General features: G+C 40.5%; 1 protein-coding gene across 5 annotated transcripts in view; it reads right to left on the bottom strand.

Moving 5' to 3' along the window:
* Positions 1 to 25,606, bottom strand: part of FMN1 (formin 1) — a 175,960-nt gene that overhangs the window by 4,855 nt on the left and 145,499 nt on the right. For all 5 annotated transcript variants that reach the window (XM_072115471.1, XM_072115470.1, XM_072115469.1 and 2 more), the window contains 9 exons: positions 22,678 to 22,739; positions 22,388 to 22,476; positions 21,547 to 21,676; positions 19,595 to 19,741; positions 17,352 to 17,411; positions 17,105 to 17,225; positions 9,085 to 9,177; positions 3,405 to 3,456; positions 2,437 to 2,586 (listed from right to left, as the gene is read on the bottom strand). In XM_072115471.1, coding sequence (XP_071971572.1) covers positions 2,437 to 2,586; positions 3,405 to 3,456; positions 9,085 to 9,177; positions 17,105 to 17,225; positions 17,352 to 17,411; positions 19,595 to 19,741; positions 21,547 to 21,676; positions 22,388 to 22,476; positions 22,678 to 22,739 — 904 coding nt within the window. The remainder of the gene's footprint in view (positions 1 to 2,436; positions 2,587 to 3,404; positions 3,457 to 9,084; positions 9,178 to 17,104; positions 17,226 to 17,351; positions 17,412 to 19,594; positions 19,742 to 21,546; positions 21,677 to 22,387; positions 22,477 to 22,677; positions 22,740 to 25,606) is intronic.

Below are 25,606 nucleotides of genomic sequence, written 5' to 3' on the forward strand. Positions count from 1 at the left end.
GCGTGTACTACCCTGGCCGCGCAATGGGAACTAAAGCTTCTCCACACCCCAGTAGCCTCTGCAGTTAATTTACATATTACTAAAATTGTTGGCCTGTCACTGAATATATAATTTACACCTAAATGATAAAGGTTTTACATTTCAAAACTTATAAAAAGAGACTCCAATCCAAGAAGAACAAAATTTGAAGATGCATATGAACACAAAATGTAGACAAGCACTAGACATGTTATGCAAAATCATCTGGAAATGTCTGCATTAAGTGTGTTGCCACTTAAAAAACAGCCCCCCGCTCCCCCGCTGAAGCTTTACATGTCCCATAGGAGCCTGTAGATCCAACTCCAAAGCATTACATGCATCTGGTTACCCTTTTCCCACCGCACTGAATTACACTGTTTAAATCTCTTAATTGATTTATTCAAGTCAATAAAATAAATGCCACGGAGCCCCATGCTGCTCAGATCCCAAGTTTATGGTGGAACAAGACATTCAGACAACATTAAAGGAACGACACATGGGGACAGGGGAGTGAACAGCGTGTAGAAATCAGCACACTTTTTATTAGCTCTATATAATGATATAACTAATACATGGCCAGGACGCTGGAGGGTGGCCACCTAGGTGTTAAGCAGTGGTGGTTTATTAGAAAGCAAGATTTGGCTTAAGAAGCTCTCTGGCTTAGTTAGTTGAGCGGCCGAAAAAGCCCAATTATACTTAATGCTGTATAGGTGACGTTGACAAGGGAAAAGGGTAAGCTTGGGATTGCTAATAGACCAATATTTTAAAATGGACCTCTGGAATTTGTCAGAAGTTTTCAAAAGCCTGGAGATCTTTCGAGATGCCCATGCTAAAAAAGATTAAGTTCTAGTAATCATAGAGAAGTCCCACGATGATGGAGGAACTTTTGATATATTCTGTGAAGATGTTGCATAAATAAACGAGAACCTATTAATTCATATTACATATCACTGCACACACTCTTGTATGTTTCATTAATAATATATTTTGGAATGGGAATAGTAGGGGAGTAACCTGCCGTCCGATAACCCTGGTGGAGCTTAGCTTTCAAGAGAACAAATGGATCCTTGTACCGTATTTTCCGGGCCATTAGGCGCACCGGAATATAAGGCGCATTAGTCCGATGCGCCTTATATATGTAATAATTCCATATATAAGGCGCATCGGACTATAAGGCGCAGGGTCGGGGGGGGGGGGGGGAGGTCCGGGGGCGGAGCGGAGACCCGACGGGACGAGACGCGACGCGACGCCGAGACGCGGAACGCGGGGAAGGTGAGGGGGAGGTAAAGAATAGCATACTTACATAGATCCCCGCTACCGGAGACAGCAGATCTCCAGCGGGAACTGTAGACCACGCGGCAGAAGTTGTTCGTGCCGCGTGGTCTGCAGTTCCCGCTGGAGATCTGCTGTCTCCGGTAGCGGGGACCTATGTAAGTAGGGTCCGCTGCCTCATATAGGGCGCACCGGACTATAAGGCGCACTTTGGATTTCCAAGGAAATCCAAGGCTTTTAAGTGCGCCTTATAGTCCGGAAAATACGGTATGTTGCAATGCAGTTTTCTAATCCTTAGATTTCCATAAATAAGACTCATCGTTGCTTTACGAAGGTCAACGCAGAGTCCAAACGGAAGGTGGGTTACGCCACAGCAATTCTTAACCCTCTATTTATAAGCATCATCATTAACACAGTTATGTTTATCATGGTTAGATTTTTTCGACCTCAACATCTAATGAAGGTGTTGGAGCCTGTGTGCTAGAGTTGTCTAGTCTACGAGGCGTATTAGGTGGTAAATTGCACTAGTCTTAGTTACTTGTATCTACATAATGGAGTGGGAAGAAATACCTGTATGTTTACAGAGCTGCGCAGGACTTTCACGCTAGGAAAGTTCTTACTTTACATATTTTTGAACTAAAGTCTGCTCAGACCACAAAATGACAAATCCCAAGGTGCCCATATATTGATGGGGCTCTGACCTACTACTACTGAAAATAAACATTTGCCTTGTTCTGTCCATTCGGAAAGAGAGGAGTTTGTGGGGTTCGGTTGTTGGGGGCCAACATCAGCTTCACTTTAAGTCAGACACCAGAGAAAATGAGAAAAAAAAAAGATAAGAGGGAAAAAGCAGCAGAGAAGGCGGGGGAATCTGTTCCAAATTAGCAGAGGTCTCCTTTCATTTTACTAGCAAGTAATTGGAAGCGGTAAAGAAAAGTGTAACTTATCAGATCTGGCGTGTTTATCTTTTCGTGAGGACAGGCGGCCGCTGGCGGGTTCCCTCTGGAGCCCTAGGGGGGAAAATCACCTTCCCTTGATGTCCATTTGATCCGAAAAGAAAACAAAGGCGCCGGTGGAACGAGTGAGTGTAATTTGTGCGCCCCAGATGCTGAGTAACGCAGGGAAGGGCCTTGATTGGAAACGTACCTCTCTGTGGAGAAAACTTTGCTCTCTCGTTTCCACACAGCCTTGAAGTCACTGCAGAATTCGTACCACACCACAAAGAAGGAATTGGGGCTGACTTCCTTCTCACCAGATTTCGGCTTGGCTCCAAAAAATCCAATGGTTTCTTCAAAGCTGTTAGAGAGAAGAAGAACAGTCAGCAAAGAAGATCTCCAGGTGGAGAAAAATTCTCAGAGTGTGAACTGTATGCTTGCCGGATTTTGCAAACTAACCATAGTACCAAGGATGAGACTCCAAGCACCATAGTGATATTTGATGTAAGGAGTTCCTTCTTTCCTGCAGAACATCGTCAAACATAAATCATGAATATAGAAGGGTAGAAGGAACTTCTTTTAGCTTATTTCACTATGATGCGTGGTGTTACGCTACCTGCACACAAAGTTTTTTTTATATAGGGTTGCAAACTACGGCTCTCCTGGAAGTCCATGTGTCAATAGTATTGTCAGAAGTCTTGTGATTGCCACAGCAAATACAGGCCTCACGATCAAGAATAGGACCTCATAGATACCAGTCTCAGACACAGGGCCATGAAATCCTCTGTTATGTGTATGAGCCCATAGAAATACATAAAGATGTGAGCTAGCCACAAAACCAAGGCTTGCTCACCTGAGATAAAAACGGTTGTGTGCATAAGGACTTAAGTTGATTCATTTCCTAAATTGACATTTAGAACACTTTCATTACAGTTATCCAATATGAGAATGGTACGGTTCGGGTCTATCAATTTGCAAGGGGTTAGAAATTATAGGAACAGAAAAATAATAGATTTAGTTTCTGGTATTAGGTTCCACATTTTTCCTTACCATCAGAATTTCAGATTTTGCATTTGATAAAAACTTTCCATAACCCTTATGGGGTTTATATTTATAAAATAAAAAGAGGATTACGAAAAAAAAATTAAATGTTTACAAAAAAAACCTACAAAAACTTACACGGTTTGTGCTTTGCTTAGATTATGTTCTTCAGATTTGTGTTCATCTTTGGCTGAAAAATAAAACAAAACATTACATTACAAAACGAACAACCGACTCTTCACAGTAAAGTTCGCCACCAAAATTTAGGGAAAATTTCAGAATTTTTTTTTCCACGCTTCTTTCAATTTTATGTCACAAACTGGCAGCTCCAGTAAAGAACAGCAGCCAAAATATTAGTAAAATAGTGGAGGAGTGTGCACTGCATAGACTTGGAAGGTCTTAAATTTAGTGAATCACTTTCCCGAAAGACCAACAATTGAAAAAAAATTATGGATCTTGAAAATGACCAATCAGGGTGTGGAGAAGTAACGTGTCTACATGTAATATTCTTATACAGAACTGTAATACTGCACTTTGTAGTGGTATGGTTGGTGCTCATCTCCAATGCCAATTATGTATAAAGTTTATATGTGGTCAAGTAGGGGGGGGGGGGGGGGTTAATTTTTGTCTGATATTCAGTAGGCGGACAGTAGATTGGCTTGATCAAAATGCTTGGAGAACATTTTGAGTATTTATTCAGACCATATAAGCCTAGAAGCCTATGGGCATGTAGCAATAGCATAGAACATATATTATATACTGTTAGGTTGCCGTATATGGTATGACGGTTTGTCAAACTGTAGGCACCAAATGACAATGTATGAGCAAATTATGACCCTGTGTGAATACTGTTTGACTCCATATGGGCTTTGAAGAATATGCAATATAGAAATTTTTATATTTTGTACAGCCTTCTGAGAGTAAAAGAATGATAGATGAGCTTTTAGATGTTGTAGATGTCTTTTTCAAGAGAAATTTGGAAGAACATAAAAATACTGGCACTTTCTGTACTCATGTCCTGTGCTCAACCAAAGACATCATAACAGAGTTACGCTCGTTGGCATTAGGTTCTTGCCATCAGCTATTAAATCTTTGGTCGGCACCAACTGCACCCAGATGGATGGGATGAGATTTTCTTTAGCAATACTGACTTTTGACATTGCTTGGAAAGGCAGGAATCATGCAGTTTCCAGTAGGAATAAACCAAAGGTATTGATGTTCATTGCTCTTCTTATAGTGTGTACATTATACAGTATATGGTAGATCCAACACTTTTTTTATGTTAAAATTAAAAACTTATATGTTAGTTTATACTGTATTAGTGTGTATTAGGTATGTATAGGTGTGAAAGGTATGTATACACATAATGGTTGAAAGGAAGGCTTAGATATGGTATTTCAATATGTCTGGTCCCTTTTCTCAATTTACATGCGTAAATGCTGAAGAAAGGTGAGAAAAGGGGTGAGAGGTCAGATGATTAAATTGGTTTGTAAATGCTGTGTCATACTCTGCTAGGAAACAATTGACAACATATTGGTCTGATCACCTGGCCAAGCTTACAGCGGTCCCGCTTATTCATGAGGGGCTTATTCCGAGGCGCTACCCTCTCTTCAGCTTCTCTCTGGGGTGCCACTCTCATACCATATGCCGGCAGTGACTGCCAGGCTCGATGCTGCAGTCACCGCCTCCTTAGACTGACCACTGTAAGCTAGGTCCGATCAGCGGACCACCACGTATTGGATTGTTTCCTAGCTTATCGCTATGTTCCGATAAAGCTAGAAATTTAACAGTGCTATAACTGGGGGAAGGCTAGGGAGCAACTTAAGTGGTTTTTTCACCTGACAGCTCCTCTTTAAGCCATAGCATTATTTTCCCCTGCAGCCTCTTTTACCTTACCCCAAATATTAATTCCAAACTATACTACAGGCAGTCCCCGGGTTACGTACAAGATAGGTTCCGTAGGTTTGTTCTTAAGTTGAATTTGTATGCAAGTCGAAACTGTATATTTTATTATTGTATTTTCAGACAAAAAAAATGTTTTTATGCCTCAGTGACCATTGGATTTTCAATTTTTTTTGCTGAAATGGGACCAAGGATTAGCAATAAAGCTTTATAACAGACACCTTACAGCTGATCATTGCAGTCTGGGACTATAGTACAGCATCCAGAGAGCTTCACTATAGATCACAGTGGGCAGAGGGGTCCAACTTTAACTAGGGGTCATCTGTAAGTCGGGTGTCCTTAAGTAGGGGACCGTCTGTGCTTTGAATGTATGACCTCTAGATCAATCCTATTACATTACGAAATTTGGATAATGTGTTAGGCCTCATGCACACAAATGTGTAGTGTAGCTTCCGGTCTAACATCGACACGTGAGTGCTGCTGACGGTGGCAGCAGAAATCAGGACAAGAATAGGACCTGCTATTTTTGTGAAGTGGCTGGTTAGCAGGTACACAGTGCATGCACCACACTCACTGTACTGTAAAGGTGCACAATAAAAGGCTGTGGGGCAATGAGTTGGTCACAAATTGTGCATCTAGCTCATGACAACTAATGTATAAAGGCTATTCTTTTGGGTTTCTAACACAGATGACCTCCTTAAAGCAAACCATCCGTCATTAATTGACTTTATAACCCACTAGCAGTATGTTATCAAGCAGCTGAGTGGTTTCTAATCATGTTTCTTTCATGGCCTGGTTGGTGGCATCATCCAGAAAATCAACTTTGAAGTGAGATGTAAATTGCTTTTATGAAGTCAAGGAGGCGGACAGTTTAACACCGAAGTCAAGCTTTCCCTGCCTTAGAATATCCCCTTCACTGTAATTAATGGTCATGTGGCCAGGTACATCATTGACCTGTTCTCCTGAAGTGGTGCATGATGTCAAATCATAGGGGAGGAGGTGTTCAGAGGTAAGGAGAGCTTGACTTCAGTGTTAAACTATCTGCTTCCCTAACTTAATGTAACCAGTTAACACCTGACTTTAAAATTGATTTTCTTGATGAGGCCACCATGCTGGACCATGAAAAAAATACATGATTGAGAAGCTTTTCAGCTGGTTGACAACATACTAGTAATGGTACTGTTTTTTCAAGCCAATTTCTGATGACAGGTTCCCTTTAAGTGATAAAATCTACTGTGCTGTGTGTGTCATGATGAAGTATCATCCCACATTCTGGCATGGAAAGAAGGGGAGAAGTTAGTGATGGAAAAGCTATAGCACCGTCATGCCTAGTGAGTTCTCGATCAAACAATCTTTCCCAATATCTCCATGAAACAAGCCATTCTCACTTGTTGAAAAGGACCTGGAACTACATGAACAAGTTTCTAAAGTAACTGGCCCTTCTAACAAACTGTTACAAGGTGCCTGAGCATGATCTGCATGTTACACAACTGTAAAGATCAGTGTCTTCTCCACTTGCATGCCATCTGTCCAAGAAGATCTCCCTCACACAGAACACTTCAAATGCTATTTACGTGTAAGTTGCAACACTGCCAAAACATGTTGTAACAATATGATTCCAATAAAATAAAATAACCTCAGAAGAGGAACGGGATGAATTAGAAGTCTGTAGGGGCTCGGGAAGGCAGCAGAGTGGCAATCACTAAAGTAGGCAGAGTATGCCAGATATTTTGGAAGGAGAAATCGCATTAGAGGTACTGAATCATGAGCGTGGAAGGAAACATGAATCTGTTATTAATATTCATCCAAGCCAGACTAAGATAAAAAGCTGGCATTTCTGAACACGATCCTGCGTAGACCGATGGACAATCAGCCCAACAAAATATCTTTATTTCAGAATACAAAATCAGTTGTGCTTTATATATTGCAATGTTTAGAGATTTAACAGCAGTGTTGGCTAAAATCAATGTGTGAAGGGGTATCGGGTATCCTTTTTTAAAAACAAGTTTTTATTTACTGTATATACTCGTGTATAAGCCGAGTTTTTCAGCACAAAAAATTAGCAATGGCGGCGCCCAGCAGAAGAAAGAAGATGGGCGCGGATGCCTGAAGACCAGCGGCGCGGACATTGGTCGGGGGGAGCAGCGCTGCACATCGGGGCCACCGGAGGGTGAGTATATAAGTTTAATTTTTTTTTAATGCTGGGGGCAAGCTGTATACCAGCGGGGGCAGGCTGTATACCACCGGGGGCAGGCTGTATACCACCGGGGGCAGGCTGTATACCACCGGGGGCAAGCTGTATACCACCGGGGGCAAGCTGTATACCACCGGGGGCAAGCTGTATACCACCGGGGGCAAGCTGTATACCACCGGGGGCAGGCTGTATACCACCGGGGGCAAGCTGTATACCACCGGGGGCAGGCTGTATACTACTGGGGGGAGGCTGGGTTGGCTGTATACTATAGGGGGCTGGTTGGCTATATACTGGGGGGGGGGGGTCTGTGACCAATGCATTTCACACCCTCGGCTTATACTCGAGTCAAAATGACAAGACAACAGACAAGGGTATTGGGTATCTTAATGTGAGACAAGCCTCTGACATAGGTGTCCAGCAGGAGCTTATTCTCGCCAGCGATGTATAACCCCATTTACACAAATGCTACAGTGAACCATAAACCGTAATGTTTAGGAAAACCTCTAGTCTGGGAATCGGGTCACAACATTCTCTAACTCAATAGTCTGACATTTTGAAGGTTCTAAATGAATTCTATAGAAATTAGCAGCTACCATAAATCCTTTTCAGGCTATTGAAACGACTTTCATCTAATAATTTAGAAAATTCAAAAAGGAAAAAACAAGGAGATAAAGGTTAACCATTACTGCTGGATTGAGATGACTTCCAAAAGGAGAAGAAGTGTCTTTGTTTTCACATCTCAAATGACATCCATTCCACCACCACTTATTTTGACGAAGCGTAACTAGTGCCTAAATTTCACTATACAAATAACATTACATAGCCTTATCCCTCTTCTTTTAGGCCTGCCATTACTTTTAATAGTAGAAATAGAGCAGCCAGCATAATGTTTTGTCATTGTCCCCACTATAGGGTAGTGGTCCCCAACCATTTTATAAATAGGAATCAGCTGCATGCAGACATGTTTCTCCAGGGTCTGTTGGGGGTTAAAATTAAAGTTTGTATCCATGCACCGTCCGTACATTTGGCTACCAGGAGCGGGTGAGCTGTTTGATTGTTATTCTTGGCCACCTAACAATGCTCCCCATCTTGCAGCAACCCCCTAATAAAACATTCTTACCTGCAGCAGCGTCCCTTATAATGGGCCATTTTCTGAAACAACCCCCTTACAAGGCCCCCATCTAGCAGCACCCTTATAATACCCCCTCTGTTGCACCCTTATAACACTAATGTGATCTTTGCCTAAAGCAGTGATGGTGAACCTTTTAGAGATCGAGTACCCAAACTACAACCAAATCCCACTGATTTATCATCAAGTGCCAAGGCTCCCGTAAGTTATTGCTCTCTGTTCTGACACAACTTTCAAAATTTTATTGGCTCCTGGGGTCACTAATACAAAGAACGAGAGCAAATTTATGCAGCTTCTCTACAAGGTCTGTATATGAAGAGGGCCTTTAAAGATAATTCAGCTCTGTCCACACCTCCTCAATCTTCCTGCAGTCCCAAACAGCCAATGATGTGTTGCTTTAAAAAAGCTTAGAATCTCTTAAGTTGCCTGGGACTGCTGGTGAACTCTGTGCTGGGTCGATAGCTTGGGTGCCCACTGAGAAGGCTCTGAGTGCCATCTCTGTCACCAGTGCCATAGGTTCGCCATCACTGGCCTAAAGGGTCATATAGAGAAACACCCATACAATTCTGGCCAAGTTCTCTTCGAAATCTCACCTTTTTGGATAAATTCTGTCATTCTGTCTTTAAAGGGCTGGAGATGATCCTCTGGAGAATGATTTATTACCATGTTTGCTTCCTTTTCACTCTCTGAAAAAAAAAAAACAGCAGCAACATAATAACTTTATAGTAAAAGAGTGGGGCATCACATCAAAGAAAAATGTTATGTCAATTTTAATGTTAATATTGTATTAAACTTCTGCTCCTAAAATTGTTTTCCAGTAGAAGAAAAACATGGCGGCTTTCTTCCAGAAATCTTGCTGCTTCCTTTCACATGCTGAGTCAGATCGTGCAGGGCAGTTTCATTGATGTCAATAGGTATTGAGCTACAAGATCTGCAAATGTTTATGGGAGAAGCCATCTTTGTTTTTCTAAAGCTGTTCGGTTTAGAAAACTTGGATGCCACGGAATCGATGTCGATGATTTTCTAGTGTTCTCAAGAACCACAAGTTATTGCATTACTTAATCTTCTGTCCTAAAAGTAATCTAAGGATCTTGAAAACCATTCAAGAGCCAAGTCTAAAGGGACTTCACGTTTGGGCCTGGTGGAGAAAAACTTGGCCCATGCTCTCTTTACGTCAATCGAGAAAGACTTGCGACACAAATAAATATTTTTTTTCCTATCGGAGATTAAAGAGGACATTTTACAATCTATTGTCCATTTCAGTGCTTTTATTAGCATTTTTGATGCCAAAATCTATGCGCCACAGACATTCCTTCTTCTGTGTCTAAAATTAAGTCAAGCTTGATCTCATAGTCACATGTTCCTTTGATCTAATTTCAAACAGGATCATATTATGCGCATTAATTCACTAAATAACTTCATTTTATTTTGAAATTTGATAACAAAGAAATGCACGGAGCTGAAATAAAGCCATTCATGTCCATGGACATCCCATTGTCAGTTATCGTTGACTATTAATTATTTTTTTTTAAAGGACTTACACCCAGGGCTGCCAGTAAGAATTTTGGAGCCCCTAACTTGAAAATTTTTGGAAGACAGGGGGGGGCCCTTGAACACAGTCCCACTAGACCCCTCATGAATGGCGCCCCTTTTTACACCTTATACAGAGTTACAACTACTTCACCTCCATCCCAATTGCTTGGAGTCATGAGGGCGCTTACATACGAAGTCTATTACCAGCGAAACATTTCTGTGCAGTAAATCTGCAGCGTAATACAGTACTAATGTAGTGTATAAGATGTAAGAGTATCCCATACACATGTGGCAGAACAAAACTGCTTTCCCGCTGTGGATGTATGATCATGGTGCAGGAATCAGCCTTTGCTACCCCTCGCTGCTTAAGAAAATTGCAGTTTAAAGACAATGGGGCCAATTTACTTACCCGGTCCTGCACATTCCCCGATCCGGAGTGCCCGACGACAATGCACTGTGCCGCGATTCACTTACTTACTTGCGCCCGATATCCTGCATGTGTCGCTCCCCTCTCAGGCCCGCTGGAGTTCACCATCTTCTTCCCGGTGCATGTAAATGCATGGCTTGTAACACAATTTTAAAGTTAAATCCCGCGCTCAATCTGAATCAGATGGATCACCCCCTGTTTTCTGTCACATGAAAGCCGGCGCCAATTCGCCAAAATCCCCTTCTAAATCCCTGTCCCAGCAGCGTGAACCCCGAAAACGCCAGAAAACCTGACGGAAATGTGGCGGCGGGACCCTTAGTAAATAAACCCCAGTATTGTCTTGGGTTTTAATGGCCGCAGAATGGCGGTTGCGTAACCATTCGGGTAAATTTATGTTAGAGGTCATACATGCTCCAGCAGTCATATACCATAAATTTGTGCAATACTGTTTGTGGCAAAAAACTATTTTACATTTTTTAAAAAGTTATATAAGTTATAAAATATAAGTTAAAAAAAAGTTATATAAAAAGTTATATGAATCATAAAGATGTCCTCTATTAATTTTACGTTTGTTAGAAGAAAATTCTATGTATGAATTTTTTTTTTCCTGTGAACGGATGATACCAGCTAATTGAAACAGCCCACTGCGTTTGACCGGCATCCAAGTACATTGAAACAAAGCGAGGTTTACTTTTTTCACTAATACACCTCTGGGGTAATTGCCGTTCCCCTCCATTAAACATTTTCTTAATAGTTGTTCTGCACAATGGGATTATGGTGGGTGATTATTACTCAACAAGTTATTTTCATTTACACTCACACACACCAGTTTTGTCCTCTAAAAGTCTTCAGCCTTCGAACCGTTATACCAGAAGTTGCCAATCTTCTGCTACGGAAATGGTATAAGGGAACCGTGAATTAATGAGTTTCCATTTGACATATTTTTAACCATGATGGCCTGACTGCCGGGACCTCCAGCGATCTAGAGAGAGTTCTCCATGTGAATAGAGCTATGGCGGTAACCTTCTCTTTTCTGTATTCTTCTCCTTTAAAGAATACTCTTTTTACATGGGGTCATACTTTTTCTTGTGATCACTGGGATCTCCAGCAGTCTTATCCCGCCAATCAACATTAATCCTCATAAACCTCTTTAGTCAAAGTTATGGCTAATGAAACATAGGGAAGCAAAATTATCTTGGTCCTTAAAATACCTTGTTCATATAACTTTATTTATAAAAATGAAGACAAGTCGATGATACTAACACCATTCTTCTAGGGCAGTGGTGGCGAACCTATGGCACGAGTGCCAGAGGTGGCACTCAGAGCCCTTTCTGTGGGCACCCAGGCCATCGCCCCATCACACCAGACAGAATCTTCCTGTAGCTCCAAGCAACTTAAAAGATGCTGCTTTCAGTCATATTTTGATACTTACTTCTCTATTTGGGAAGAGGGAGAATGAATAGACAGGGCCGAATTATCTTTGGAGGATTTCCTGCTGGCCCCTACAGGTCTACAGAGGGACACTGTAAAGAAGCTAAAATGATGCAAATTTTCCATCTTTCTACTGTGTTGCTGTCCTCAGGAGGCCAATATGATTGAAAGTTGTTGAACAGGGAGCAATAAGTTACTGCTTTAATTTTTGGTTGGCACCTCGCGATAAATAAGGGGGGTTTTGGGTGTCTTTTTGGGCACTCAGCCGCTAAAAGGTTCGCCATCACTGTTCTAGGGTATGGCTAAGAACATTAATTAATTCATATACTATTAGGGTATAAATAATGATAAAGGTGTTAGTAAATGGGATCTCTTGTTTGTGACTTCCTCTTTTTTTTGGTCAGATAAACATTGGCTAAAACCGACCTTATTCTCTGGAGGCTTCCATATTCCTGTATATTACAACCTGTCCATTGCTAGTCCCTAATACAAGATTTGTCCTGTGGGGGTGGGCGGGGATGCTCCCTTACTACACACAATTTACAGCAAATTGGTAGTGGTCCAATGATTGGTTCGCTTATAACAAAAATGAATGATAAAACATGAAGCAACCACTATGGTCTTTACGTTATAACATAAGAAAAGGAACGCTCATGGTAGACATAATATGAGGACTATGGACGGGTGTTTTTTTCCACGCTTATCTATTCAATTTCATCATGTGGCGTGGAAGGCATTAAGAGTTAATTTTATTGACATGACCCTCGATAATCAGTGGCAGTAATCAGGAGTGTGAGACACTAATTGACAGTGGCGACCACAACCATTCGCTGGATGGGGCATTGGGGACCAGACTGGTGTCATGTTAGGGCAACCTTTGAGAGGAGAGGTCAGGAAACTTAAGAGGGTAAGAACGCAAAGGGGTCCAGGTTATGCAAACAAACTTCCAAGTTTTGGAAGATCAAGTTAGCCTTTAAATTTCCATTTGTGAGTGGTTTATGCTTCGGTAGCCCCGACGTCTACATGTAATACAAGTTCAATGAGGACAAATGTTACACTATAATAGAAGACAAACAAAGAGTCTCAGGCGGTGCTATTAGAACAGTAATATACTTGTTACTGAAAAAGTACCTGTGGAATACAGTAAGGATATGCCAATATTTCATGTAACAGATTTCTGTCTGACAAAAAAAGACTTAGAAAAAAAAAACTGAGAACACTTTTTACATAGAAAGTAAGGGACGGAATTTTAAACAAGAATCAGAGGTTTAATGCATCAGTTAAAAATCCCTTTGACATCAATGTAAATTTTATGTCATCTGTTATGCACCTAAAAAATTTGGTGACTGTAGTACTTTTTTTTCCCTATTTGAAAACAACACATTCGTAATGGATGTAATAATTTTTATATTGACGTCAATGGGAGACGGATAGTTACAAAAAGAGTTAGTTTTTTCAATCAGTTATTACATCAGTTTTTTTTTATATATATAGTCAATCTATACATACATAGATATATAGATAGAGATACATGTGACAGTTCATTAGAAGTTAGTTAGAAGATGATTGGGTTGTGTGTGGAAGGAACATGTGGGGTTCTTAGACATGAGATATAGATCAATATTCTTGTAATAAATGTTAAAAAACGGACGGTAACTGATGGGTTTTCAGTTTTACGTTCAGCTTATCATCTTTTTTTTTTAAGCAAAGCTAATTAAATTGAAATGCTGGTGGTAGTGTGAACTGAGCCTAAGACAGACCAGTTTGGAATGAAATAAAGCAATAAGGATGATACATAAAACTTTCTGTTATCTGCAGATATATCCAGGTCTTTGATGCGTCACCTACCTTTTCCTGCGCTATCAATAACTACCAATGTAATATGCATTCTCTGACCTTTTGTCCTCCTTTCCCTAGCGAGATAGAATTTAGGATAGATTTCCGACTAAAGGTTGATTTAAAAAAAAAAAAAAAAAGAGCCAGAAAAGAGCTGTTTCTGCGTAGAAAGAAATATTTTGGTCCAATGCAGGCAGTCCCCGACTTAAGAACACCCGATTTACAGACGACCCCTAGTTACAAACAAAGCTTTCTGCCCGCTGTGACCTCTGGTAAAGGTCTCTGGGTGCTGGTAATTTACTAAACTTTATTCCAAGGCTGCACTGATCAACTGTACCTACTGTATTCCAGGAATAAGCATAATTCATATACAAATAGGTCCTTAAAATATAAGCTAATATGTAATTACTTGTAATTTAAAATGTTGCTTCCCTTAGCAGAAAAATGCTGATGACATAGACTGTAATGGAGAATTAAAATGCTACTGGCCCTTTAATCAGTCCGTTGATTTTCTCACCGCGAAGCAGACACAGGACAGAAGATGGCCACTGGTCACATGTCTACATCACATGTCCTGCATCTCCCTGGGCAGGTCATGTGATCACTACTACGTTTGGCTGTAGTCGGTTGGTTGCAGTGCATCCAGTACGGCCAGTGTTGTGATGAGACGTCATCTGCGCAATGTAATGTGATGTAATGGCAGTTACACATCATTACTATGGTAACAGAGTAAGAAAGTCAATTACATCATCGCTGGAGGCAGAGCATAAGAGGGAGGAGGAGTTACTGAGAACTGAGGGATCATGGGACTGGTAGTTTCCAGTGGCGGACATCTTGGTGATAATTCCGCCTATTTTAGAAAGCCCACAACATTTTGTGAATCAAAATAATAATAAATTAAATAATAAAAAAAAAAATTAAGCTCCATTTTGTGACTAATGACATTGAGTTTTGTTATATTCATTTATTTATAGCATTATGGATTTTTTTTTATTAGACGTTCATATTCCCGGAATACCCCTTTAAGAACAAACCTACAGAAGTAGGTTTCTAGAAGTAGTAGAAGAAAAAGGGTTGACACATCCAGCTCTATAAAAACAGCTTACTCCTTTATTAATCCATTAGTACATACAGAGAACACATCAAGTGAAAAATTGACATGTCCCTGGTGTACTAGCCCCTCTTTCTCATGGCTTGGTTGAGCTGGAGAAGCAATTATTACAGGTTCGGAAGCGAACTGCTTCTACTTATTACCAGCTTGAGCTATGCAAAAGTTTGCTGAAAAACTCCCGTAACTCAAATCCTTATTAAAATAATACGGCAACTGCTAAATTAAAAGTTTTCATTTAATAATATATTCTCAGGGAAAAAAAAACCCCAGACCCTTGAAATTAAGAAACCCAATCTACATGGTGCTGCTAAGGCAGGAGCCTTTGATCTCCCAGCCTCAAACATACCCGTCAAAGAGTAAGCAAAGCTTATAAACTGTTTATTTTATGTCCCGGCTTTAAAACTCTCTCCCCTCTCTAATCTTGGCCCTGTGCTTTTCTTCCACAATCCCTTTTAACCAATTGAAAATTCTTTTCTTGGAGCCGTTAAGTTGTTGTTACACAAGTGCGGGGAGAAGTATTTCTCTTATTAAACAAGAAAGCTCTGCGGAGTTAAACACATGGCCTTACAGATGACAGAGAGGAATTCTTGCCTGCTTCCAGTCCATTTCCCACAGATTTCATGTACATGGATACTGAACCTCCCACCCCCAAGTTCATTTTTATTATTGTTATACACATCATATATTAACAAAGTATCCATACTGTTTACATTAATGTTATCATTTCATATTACCGAGAAATTAGAGATCCATTATTATCAACTCTATTTGAGCAACAATTTTTTTTTCCCGTCTTCAGATCCCAGACCGAACATTCATCTACTGATCCGCTTCTCGGTAATGACGGATTTCATGCTTCTAAATGTTAAATAATGAAATTCCCTAAAATAAATATTTACGCCAACTACAAAATTTGGCACACTGAAAATTTTTAGATGACATGTTTAAGTAAAATAACTCACTTCTCTAGATTATTGCTGGAAATTAACTGATCACCGGGAGTCTTGGAACTGAAATCCATGGAGATTGGTGGGGGAAGCACATTTCTCCTGCAATGGCCACTGATGGAGTGACGAACAATGTACGATTTGGCCACTTCGGGCCCCTACCGGTTGAGTAGTCCTTAGAAGGAGTGCTGTTTAGGGATTTGTGTTATGTCCAGAGGAATAGGTCATGTATGCAGGTCATGTAAGCAGGCGTAACACCTTAAAGGAAACCTACCATTTCAAATGGTCGGTGTAAGCTGTAAACACCGAGCACCAGCTCAGGGTGAGCTGGTGCCGGTGCTTAGTTTCGTTAGTGTTAAAACCGCGGTATCGCGGTTTTAACACTTTTTAAACTTTATAGCAGAAACTGCTTCGGCGCTGCGTGCGCACGATCGTGCGCGCCTACATAGGAAATGCCCCAGGCGTTGCGCGCACATGGTCGCGCGCAGCGCCGAAGCGCCTTCTGCTATAAAGTTTAAGAAGTGTTAAAACCGCGATACCGCGGTTTTAACACTAACGAAACTAAGCACCGGCACCAGCTCACCCTGAGCTGGTACTCGGTGTTTACAGCTTACACCGACCATTTGAAATGGTAGGTTTCCTTTAATGGGGTTGGCCACTTCCACTTTGTAACGTACAGGGGCAGGATATGAGTTTACTTGTCAATATACATCTATTTAAACTTCTTTAAGTCTTTTCTGAAATGTAAATGGAAGCCCCTGTTACAGAAGTGTCTTTACTTCATGAGCTGCCACTCCTGTCCATGGAGGGTTATGTTATCTCCCTTTCAGCACAAGGCAGCCAAAAGAGGTAATGTTTTCCTTATCCAATCCTGGAAAACATATTTGCATTTTTCCTAAAATGGCTGTAAATCTCCATGACCGTAATTAGAAAAGTCTCCGTAAGGACAACTCTTACTTCCTGATCCTAGTCAAAAGCCTCTCACCCAGCTAAACCAGTTTAACAGTGCTGTCTAGATTTGGGAATCTGTTTTTTATGGTTTGGCTTTAATCCCCCAGTGGAGCATCAATGGTTGAAAGTCTCCACAGGCCTGCAAGGCGATTTTGGCAAAGTTTCCGTAAGGAGAGCTCTTACTTCCCAACCCTAGGACCTTAGAGCGGTCATGTGCTGATGTCTGCTCCATTACTCTGATGGAGCGACGAGGGGTCCATGGTACATGGGACCCATTTGGACCCCTTGTTTTTGGGATCTTTGAAGGTCTCATCCCATGGATAGGGCCTAACTTTCGTTCATTGGAAAAACCCCTTTAAGAAAGTAAATAATTTTACCTGACAATTCTTTTCTGAGCTTTCTCAAGTCTTTTTCAAGATCCTCAAATTTCACCTGTGCAGCCAGAAAGAAATCTTGAGGCTCCGGCAACGGAAAGACACTCTTATCTGTCCCAGCGTCCTAGAAAACATACAGATCTTAGAATATGTAGATTAACAACTAATGGTTAAAAAAATAACGATCATGATCATAAACATTGAAATAAATGGGTAATACCACATCAAAAAGTCTTAACAACTCTCTTACCTGGTCAAAATGTCGAAGATAATATCGAACCACATAATCAACAAGACTGACCCCATTATCCTGGAGAGAGATGGAAAGAAGAAACATAAGATACAATAATGTAATATAACTTCTATACATCTATATATGTGTATATAAATTCTGAAAGAGAACCTGCCAGCAGTATGTTGTCAAGAAGATGTCCATCTGCGCCATTTTCTTGTGGGCTCTGTTTTACGGCTATCACTATGTGCTCCAAACTACTCCACTTTATTCTTTGGGTTCTTGCAATCACAACACCACATTTATTAAGGTTTAATTATGTTTTAATATTGTCATATTCTGACACCAATAGCTTTCTCATACTTCGGTGTAAGGTTATATTTTTTGTGGGACAAGCAAACATTTTAATTTCTACCATTTCGTGGAGTGTAAAATCTTTCGTAAATACTTATGACATTTTTTATGTGCTGCAAAATGGTGAAAGGGTGGCTATTCAGACATTTGGGCACTATTTTCCCAGGAGCCTCACAGAGACTCCAGGCTTTCGTGGCAATGTATCAACTCCCCCCATGGGGTATTGGGTAGCAATGGACAGCGCCATGATCTGGCAGTTTTGCAAGTAGCATTTAAAGGGTTAAGTCCCGTGATTGGTGCCAGCACTGACTGTGAGTGTGTTCTGCATTATGAATTTTTATTACATTTTGATTAATTGTGTGTTATAACTTACCTTTCACCATGACAGAATCCTCAGTGTAGTCTCAGGGTTTGGGCTTTGGTTTGGATGCATTTCAAAAAACAACATGTGACTTGTTTGTGCTGCAGACAGCTCAGCTCTCAGCCCCCACCTTTGTGCTCCTGCACGGCTCCTCCCTCCTGCTCCTTCACAGAGCTCACAGCCTGGTGACTTTAGTGGGAAAGGGAGGAGCTGTACATGGAAACAATGGTGGAGGCCGAGAGCTGAGCAGTCTGCTGCACAGACAAGTCACATGTTGTTGAAATGCATCCAAACCGGAGCCCAACCCCTGGGACTACACAGAGGATTCTGTCAGGGTACAAGGCAAATGCTTAGAGAAAGCAGAATGACATATTTGTGATGCAGCTGTAATGGGCTTCTACAACCTGTCTTTACTGAAAATGAGGTCCCTGGTGACAGGTTCCCTTTAAATTACAGATGGCTTACAGCTATATATATGGCCACCGGAAGAAGATTTGAAACAAGAATTGTGTTCTCATCAGCTTTTAGAAACATTGGAAAGAATTATATAGCTTTCTATACTCCAATGTCCTGAAACCAAATGTCTTTCCTCCATCTATAGTGGATCACCAGATAAATCTACAACATTTTTCCCAAATGCCTGCAGCTCTTTAACATGACATCTACTTCACACAATGATGTCATCCAAAGGCTCATGTGAGACGGACATTCCTCAAATGATTCCACACATTATTGTATACATCCCCAGCAGCCAAACATGAATCACACTTATAAATAACCAGACAGATAAGGATCCACAGCCATCAATTCACACATGTGAAACGTTCATTCTATACAACATACATAGCACACAGTAAGTTGTATTTATGTAGTTCAGGCAAATTCCAGGCTACCAGTCAGACACCGCCCTGTTTCCAATATTAACCATTATGAAACATGTTCATCATATTAAAGGTTTCTGAAAATTTTCCTAATAATTAAAAGAAGTGCTTCTGGATTGTCATATTAGGGAATCTCAGTGAACTTGGGTATACAGAACACTCTACATTTACTAAGGATGGGGATCATCCATTAACAAAGACAAATTTTAAAGAGGTCAAAGAAGACCCTTTGTCTCTTCTGCATCCTCTCAACTCAACAAAGCTCAACTCCATTGATTCCGGTAGTGTTGGAATTGTTTCTCTAGAACCCACCATACCCATCCAATATGCTTAGTAGGCCATCTACTGTCATACTGGAAGCCCAGAGCTTGTCGTGATAGCCTGGCATAACCAACTGAAGGTATAGAGCCCAAATAGGACATCTGATATTAGAACAAATATCCCTTTTTACTTGGGAACAGTGGAAGCTAATTTCCACTTTAATGGAGGCATACCTATTGAAGAATAAAGAGAGTTAAAGTTGGTGAAGGTCGATGAAATGTCTTCTTCTAAGGAGTTTTCCAATTCCTACAAATTGATGGTCTCACTTTATGATCAAAAGTTTGTGTGGGACCGTCTCTCAACAGTGTGGGGGAAAAAAATGGGAAAAAAAACCTGGTGCTTACCCTGCTCTTGACGTCTTTTAGTTTTGGCAGGATTTCCAACCCAAATCCATCTGCTTGTCCTCGTGTCCGGTTGCCTCCATTCATGTAGTTTCCAAAAGCAAGAATTAAACCCATTATGTTTTTCACACCATCCATGTCCAACATACTCTAGAAAAGAAATAAAGCACAGCAATGTGCCCACGTGTTAACAAGGATACCCATTTATAACTAAAATGGGGAGTTCATGTTATCTGTGCCTCCCCCATCACCAAGTGAGGACAGGTTTATCATAATTACAGTATGACCAATAAGTTGATGGTCAACCGGATTTAGTAGTTTATTCCAATTTTTTGTCTTAATAAGTTTGCAGTTTAAAGGAAATCTATCAGCAGTTTTGGCCATACAAAGCGACAGACAGTGTTAGGTATTGGCCCTGGAGAGCTCTGTAACCACACATTTGTGTATGTTGTAAGTAGTGACACAACTGTGAAAAATTAAGTTCCATTATACCATAACATTTTTAGGGCACGTTCACATCTCTGTGGAGTTTATTTATTTTTCTTTGTTATTTTTTAGCCAAAACCTGGTGCAAGTCTTTCCAGTGACTACACATAATGGAAAAACTTGAACCTGTTCTGTATGTTGGACTACTCTTGATTTTGGCTCAAAGTAACTGAAGACCGAACAGAGATGTAATCCCTTGGCTGGGAAACATGATAATCTAAAGGCAAGAACCTTTTCAGTTCACAAAAATGGCATACCCATTGAAGCCTTTAAAAAAATATCAGCAGAATTCTTTGGCCATCAGTAGAAATCTTATTTGGCCACAACATGAATGCTCCTTAATAAAAAAAAACAAGTTATAATTCCCTTATAGAACCCCCATTGCTTCCCGGGTTTCCCACCGATCTCTGTATTCTAGCCTTAAATTATGGCATTTCAATATGGGAATGGAATTGGTATCACATGTCTGCGTTAAAACACCATTTTTGGAGACGAGAAGGAGAATGGATCATGGCTACTTGGGAGTGAGATGGGGGGAGGGGGTAGAAGCTGGAGTCTTTAAGGCAGTCGGAAATTGTTGGTACTTCGTTTTCGAAAGAAAGCCAAAATGTTATTTTAGATTTCAGAAAAGTAAGATTACATTGAAAGGGGTTCCATCAAATAATTGATTTTGTTTGTACAATGAAAAGTTATTCAATTCTCCAATATACTTTTTGTATTGTTTATAATTATAAACAGTTTTCTATATCTCTGCTTGCTGTTTTCTTGCGGTCCTGCAAAAGAAAGCTTCATTGTTTAACGGTCCATGGTCATGTGATGTCACACAGGTGCACGGCTCCTCATATCCCTGCTCATGTGATGTCACAAATGTGCAGAACTTGTTATATCATTGGTCATGTGATGTCACACAGGAGCACGGCTTGTTATATCCCTGGTCATGTGATGTCACACAGGTGCACGGCTTGTTATATCCCTGGTCATGTGATGTCACACAGGTGCACAGCTTGTTATATTTCTGGTCATGTGATGTCACACAGGTGCACAGCTTGTTATAGCCCTGGTCATGTGATGTCACCCAGGTGCACGGCTTGGTATATCCCCAGTCATGTGAAGTCATACCGGTGCACGGCTTGTTATATTTCTGGTTATGTGATGACACACAGGTGCACAGCTTGTTATAGCCCTGGTCATGTGATGTCACACAGGTGCACAGCTTGTTATATCCCCGGTCATGTAGCTCGTTAGAACACACCCGTGCACCTGTGTGACATCACATAACCATGATCTGGTGTTTATCTACAAGAATAAAACAATAAAGCTTCATGTTGCATGACAGCAAGCAGAGATTTAGAGAATCGTGAAGACTTGATACAGAAAGTATATTGGGAAATGTAATAACTTTTCGGTACACAAACAATATTAATTATTTCCTACTTAAAGTGGACAACCCCTTTAACTTCAACACTTACCCTGCTGGTCCGACTGACAATATCTATTTTCCTATGTAGTGAACTCATGCTCTCGGCAAAGACCGATTGGAAAATGATGCACTTTGCGCGTTCTGTAAAATTTGGGATCTGAGACAACTCATACAAAAACCTGAAAAGACAGAGCATAAAAATACCAGTCGTTATGTAATGTAATGCCAAAGAATCAACAATAGTTTGACAATAAAACCGTCTTACAAAAATAAAAGCCCCTCATATAATGAAGAAATATGAAACCTAAAACCTGGGACTTTTATGTTCATATTGGTAGACTATTTTGAGCTTAAAATATTGATAACCTATCCATAGCTGATAATCATAGACTAGAACAGGAAGCAAACAGCTCCATTTTCAGTGTAGTGGTCAGATCAGGATACTGCAGATAAAGTCCCATTAATTTAAATGGAACCAGGTTGTAGTGACATGGTTTAGCTCCATTTTCTGTGTAGTGGCTAAACCATGTCACTACAACCTGGTTCCATTTAAATTAATGGGACTTTATCTGCAGTATCCTGATCTGACCACTACACTGAAAATGGAGCTGTTTGCTTTCTCTTCCATTCTTTATCAGCTACTAAGAACATCTCTCATCAAGGGGGGGGGGGGGATTTTGGACTCCCATCCATCTTATGTTGATCCTCCATCACTTTTAACTGCCTCGAAAAGACTTTGTTTGATAAAACTGACATATGTACACCTCAAAATGAAATATTTAGCAATATATATATATATATATATATATATATATATATATATATATATATATATATATATATATATATATATTATATGTATGAGGAGGAGCAGATGACTTGTTTCTTACTGTTCAGGTTTATCCAGCAGCTTCACATCTTCTGGTGCTGAGTTGTCATAATGCTTTTTAATGGTTTTCAGCTCATCCGTCTGACCCCTCTAATGGGAAAAGTGCAAGAATAGGATTTTACATGATTCTCAATAGATGAGATATTCTTAGTTACCAAAGTACAATAAAAAAAACACAATATGACAGATAATAGCTTCCCTTGGGAGAGAAATATCATTACATTATTAGAAAAGATACTGACACATGTAAGGTAAATTTCTGTACATTGGTCAAAGGCAAAATCCACTTACATTTTCATACAACGCTTGTAATGTTTCCAAATCCACGACTGAATTATCCAAATTAAGGACGGCTGTGGAAATAAATGATGAGAAATCACAGGTTATCAAAATATTTCATTGAAGAGAACTTAGCGAGACAACAAAGGAGTCCTATTCTCCCACCATTGTGTTATGGAGCAGAAGGGGTTGGTCAGATTGTACAAAGTGTCATATCTGCAGGCAGCATATTATAGAGCAAGAGGAGCTGAGCCGATTGTACAGTGTCCTATATGCTGGCAGAATGTTATAGAGCAGGAGGAGCTGAGCAGATTGTACATAGTGTCCTATCTGCAGGCAGCATATTATAGAGCAAGAGGAGCTGAGCCAATTGTACATAGTGTCCTATCTGCTGGCAGCGTGTTATAGAGCAGGAGGAGCTGAGTAGGTTGCACATAGTGTCCTATCTGCAGACAGCATGTTATAAAACAGGGAATACTGAGCAGATCGTATACGGTGTCATATCTGCAGACAGCATGTTATACAGCAGGAGGAGCTGCGCAGATTGTACATAGTGTCATATCTGCAGGCAGCATGTTATAGAGCAGGAGGAGCTGAGCTGATTGTACATAGCGTCCTATCTGCAGGCAACATGTTATAGAGCAGGGTATGCTGAGAAGATTGTACACTGTCATATCTGCAGGAACATATCAGATTGTTCATAGTGTTCTCTTTGCAGGAAGGATGTTATGGAGCCAAGCAGCTTATATATAATATCTTATCTGTAGACAGGATGTTATAGAGAAGAGGGAGATGAGCAGATTGTATAGTATGTCCTTTATTTCTGGCATATGATCCTGAAATAATAACAATTACCGGTGAACCTCCAGTAATTCCGATTATTTGCCCTTTTGCGTCAAAGGGGCATGGAGGGGAATGAATGGGGGGGGGGGGGCACAGCTGATGGTGGGATGGGTGGCCTGGGGCGCTGGCGCACTCAATGGAGCGAGCAAATTTTGACAAGTTGTGAAATATATCTACATTCTACTTCAGGTGGGACCTGGCATAGAAAAATACACGCTGCACAGCCCGGCCGGCATATACATTAAGAGGCTAGAGCGTCTTGATGTATCTGTCGGGGATTCCATGATACTCCGGCCTATGGTACATCTCCCCCAATGTATCGATAGCACTGTCAATATTCCTAGGACTAAACATTAAGGTGCGTCAGCCACAACTCGCTTTTGTAGATGCATCGTATTACCCTACAGAGCCTTCCATCTGTTTCGCTGTGTAAATTCCTTCTAAACATGTGTCATTAATCAGATTTTTCTAAATATAAATTTAATGGAAAACCTCCTTACCCATCAAACTTGGAAAGGAAAATGGCTGCCAACATTTTACAGCTGCAGGAGGATTATATGTAAACAGTTATAATTTTGGTATAGTTATTAGCTAGAGAATACTTATACAAAGTACACCCTCTAATAAAATCTCTTAGGAAATGGACGGGAACACTTTTTTTTGTCCTCTCCAAATCAGTCAAGTTGCTGACATGCATCTTTATCGCGATTAGCAACATTTCATCATAAGGTCACCTCAAGATGAAAATAAGGTCAACCAGTTTCAGGAAAACTAGATGAAAATTTTTTAAAGCAACCGGCTGATTAAGCGAATGATCGAGAGATTGAACCCTAACCTTAAAGGGGTTGTCCATGATGAAAAATAACACATTCAGTGATGACATGCAGAACGTGAATGTGACTGTGGTAGGCGTTTGGTGGTGAGGTGGAGCACCACGAACCATGTGGTTAGTTACTTGATGGAGTAGGAGATGCTGTTCACGTTATACAATTTCATGGTTTGTCAAAGGGAACGGAACAAGTTGGCAAAATACAACATACACTGTGAGTGACTAGTTTGGTAATACCAAATAAATGTACTAGTGCTAACACACCACTTATGGGCGGGCACACGTCGGTGCAAGGGAGAGGAGGAGGGGGTGAGCGCTGTTTGCCCTGCCCCTCATAGAAAATAATAACCGCACGGCCATAGATGCAGCCAACGATAGAGCAGGCTCTCTTTTTGCGGCTATGGCTCAAAACCGAGCCTGTGCGCCACAGCCGTCTATGGGGGACATATTTGTGGCCGTACATACGTTCCCCTAACGGTCATGTGAATGAGCCCTAAGATGCGTTGGAGGGTGCCAACAAAGAACTTGAACCATTTTGGCATAGTGTACTACACAAAAGCACTGGGTACTGTCAGGTCGCACTAAAAAAAATGTTATATTTTAGACCAAACAAAAGATGACACATAATCATAATGACTTTAATGCGTTCCCTTTAAAGGATTCCATGAATGCAACATATTAGAATCAAATGCCAATAGGAGACTGTATACAAATGAGCCCGAGGGGCTCCAGGCACCATTAACACCTATGGAGCCCCTTAGGCTCATTTGCATGCAGTCCTTCATCCTGGTGATACCCTTTAACACTCAAAACTTTTGTATCAAACATCAATTAATAGCATTCAAGCGAGGTGACTTTTTATTGTGCCGACAATATACAACTTTGAAAAGAGGCAGTATAAATACAATGATGCATGCTCCCCATTGACATGGATTACTTGATATCAACGTCCCCTGTAGAGCAGTGGAAAATATTGGCCAGTTCGTCAATTGGAATAGTCAGGACAAAATTTAAGGATTTATTTGCACCGGATCAAAAACAAATAGTTTCTGATTCACTTCACTTAAATCTTGAAATTATGATGATAACGGACGTGTAATGGATTTCAATGGACTTGTTATGACTTTCATTATTATCATTTGGGGGAAAACAAAAGAATTTCTAAATTTATGAAAAAAAAAATTCACAGAACGTGATTGGACCATTTTAAGTATAAAAAACCCTCAAATTTAATAGGAGGAAGTTGAAATACAAATTGGACTATTAAAG

Source organism: Engystomops pustulosus, chromosome 7 (genome assembly GCF_040894005.1).
Source record: "Engystomops pustulosus chromosome 7, aEngPut4.maternal, whole genome shotgun sequence".
NCBI classification, from domain to species: Eukaryota; Metazoa; Chordata; class Amphibia; order Anura; family Leptodactylidae; genus Engystomops; species Engystomops pustulosus.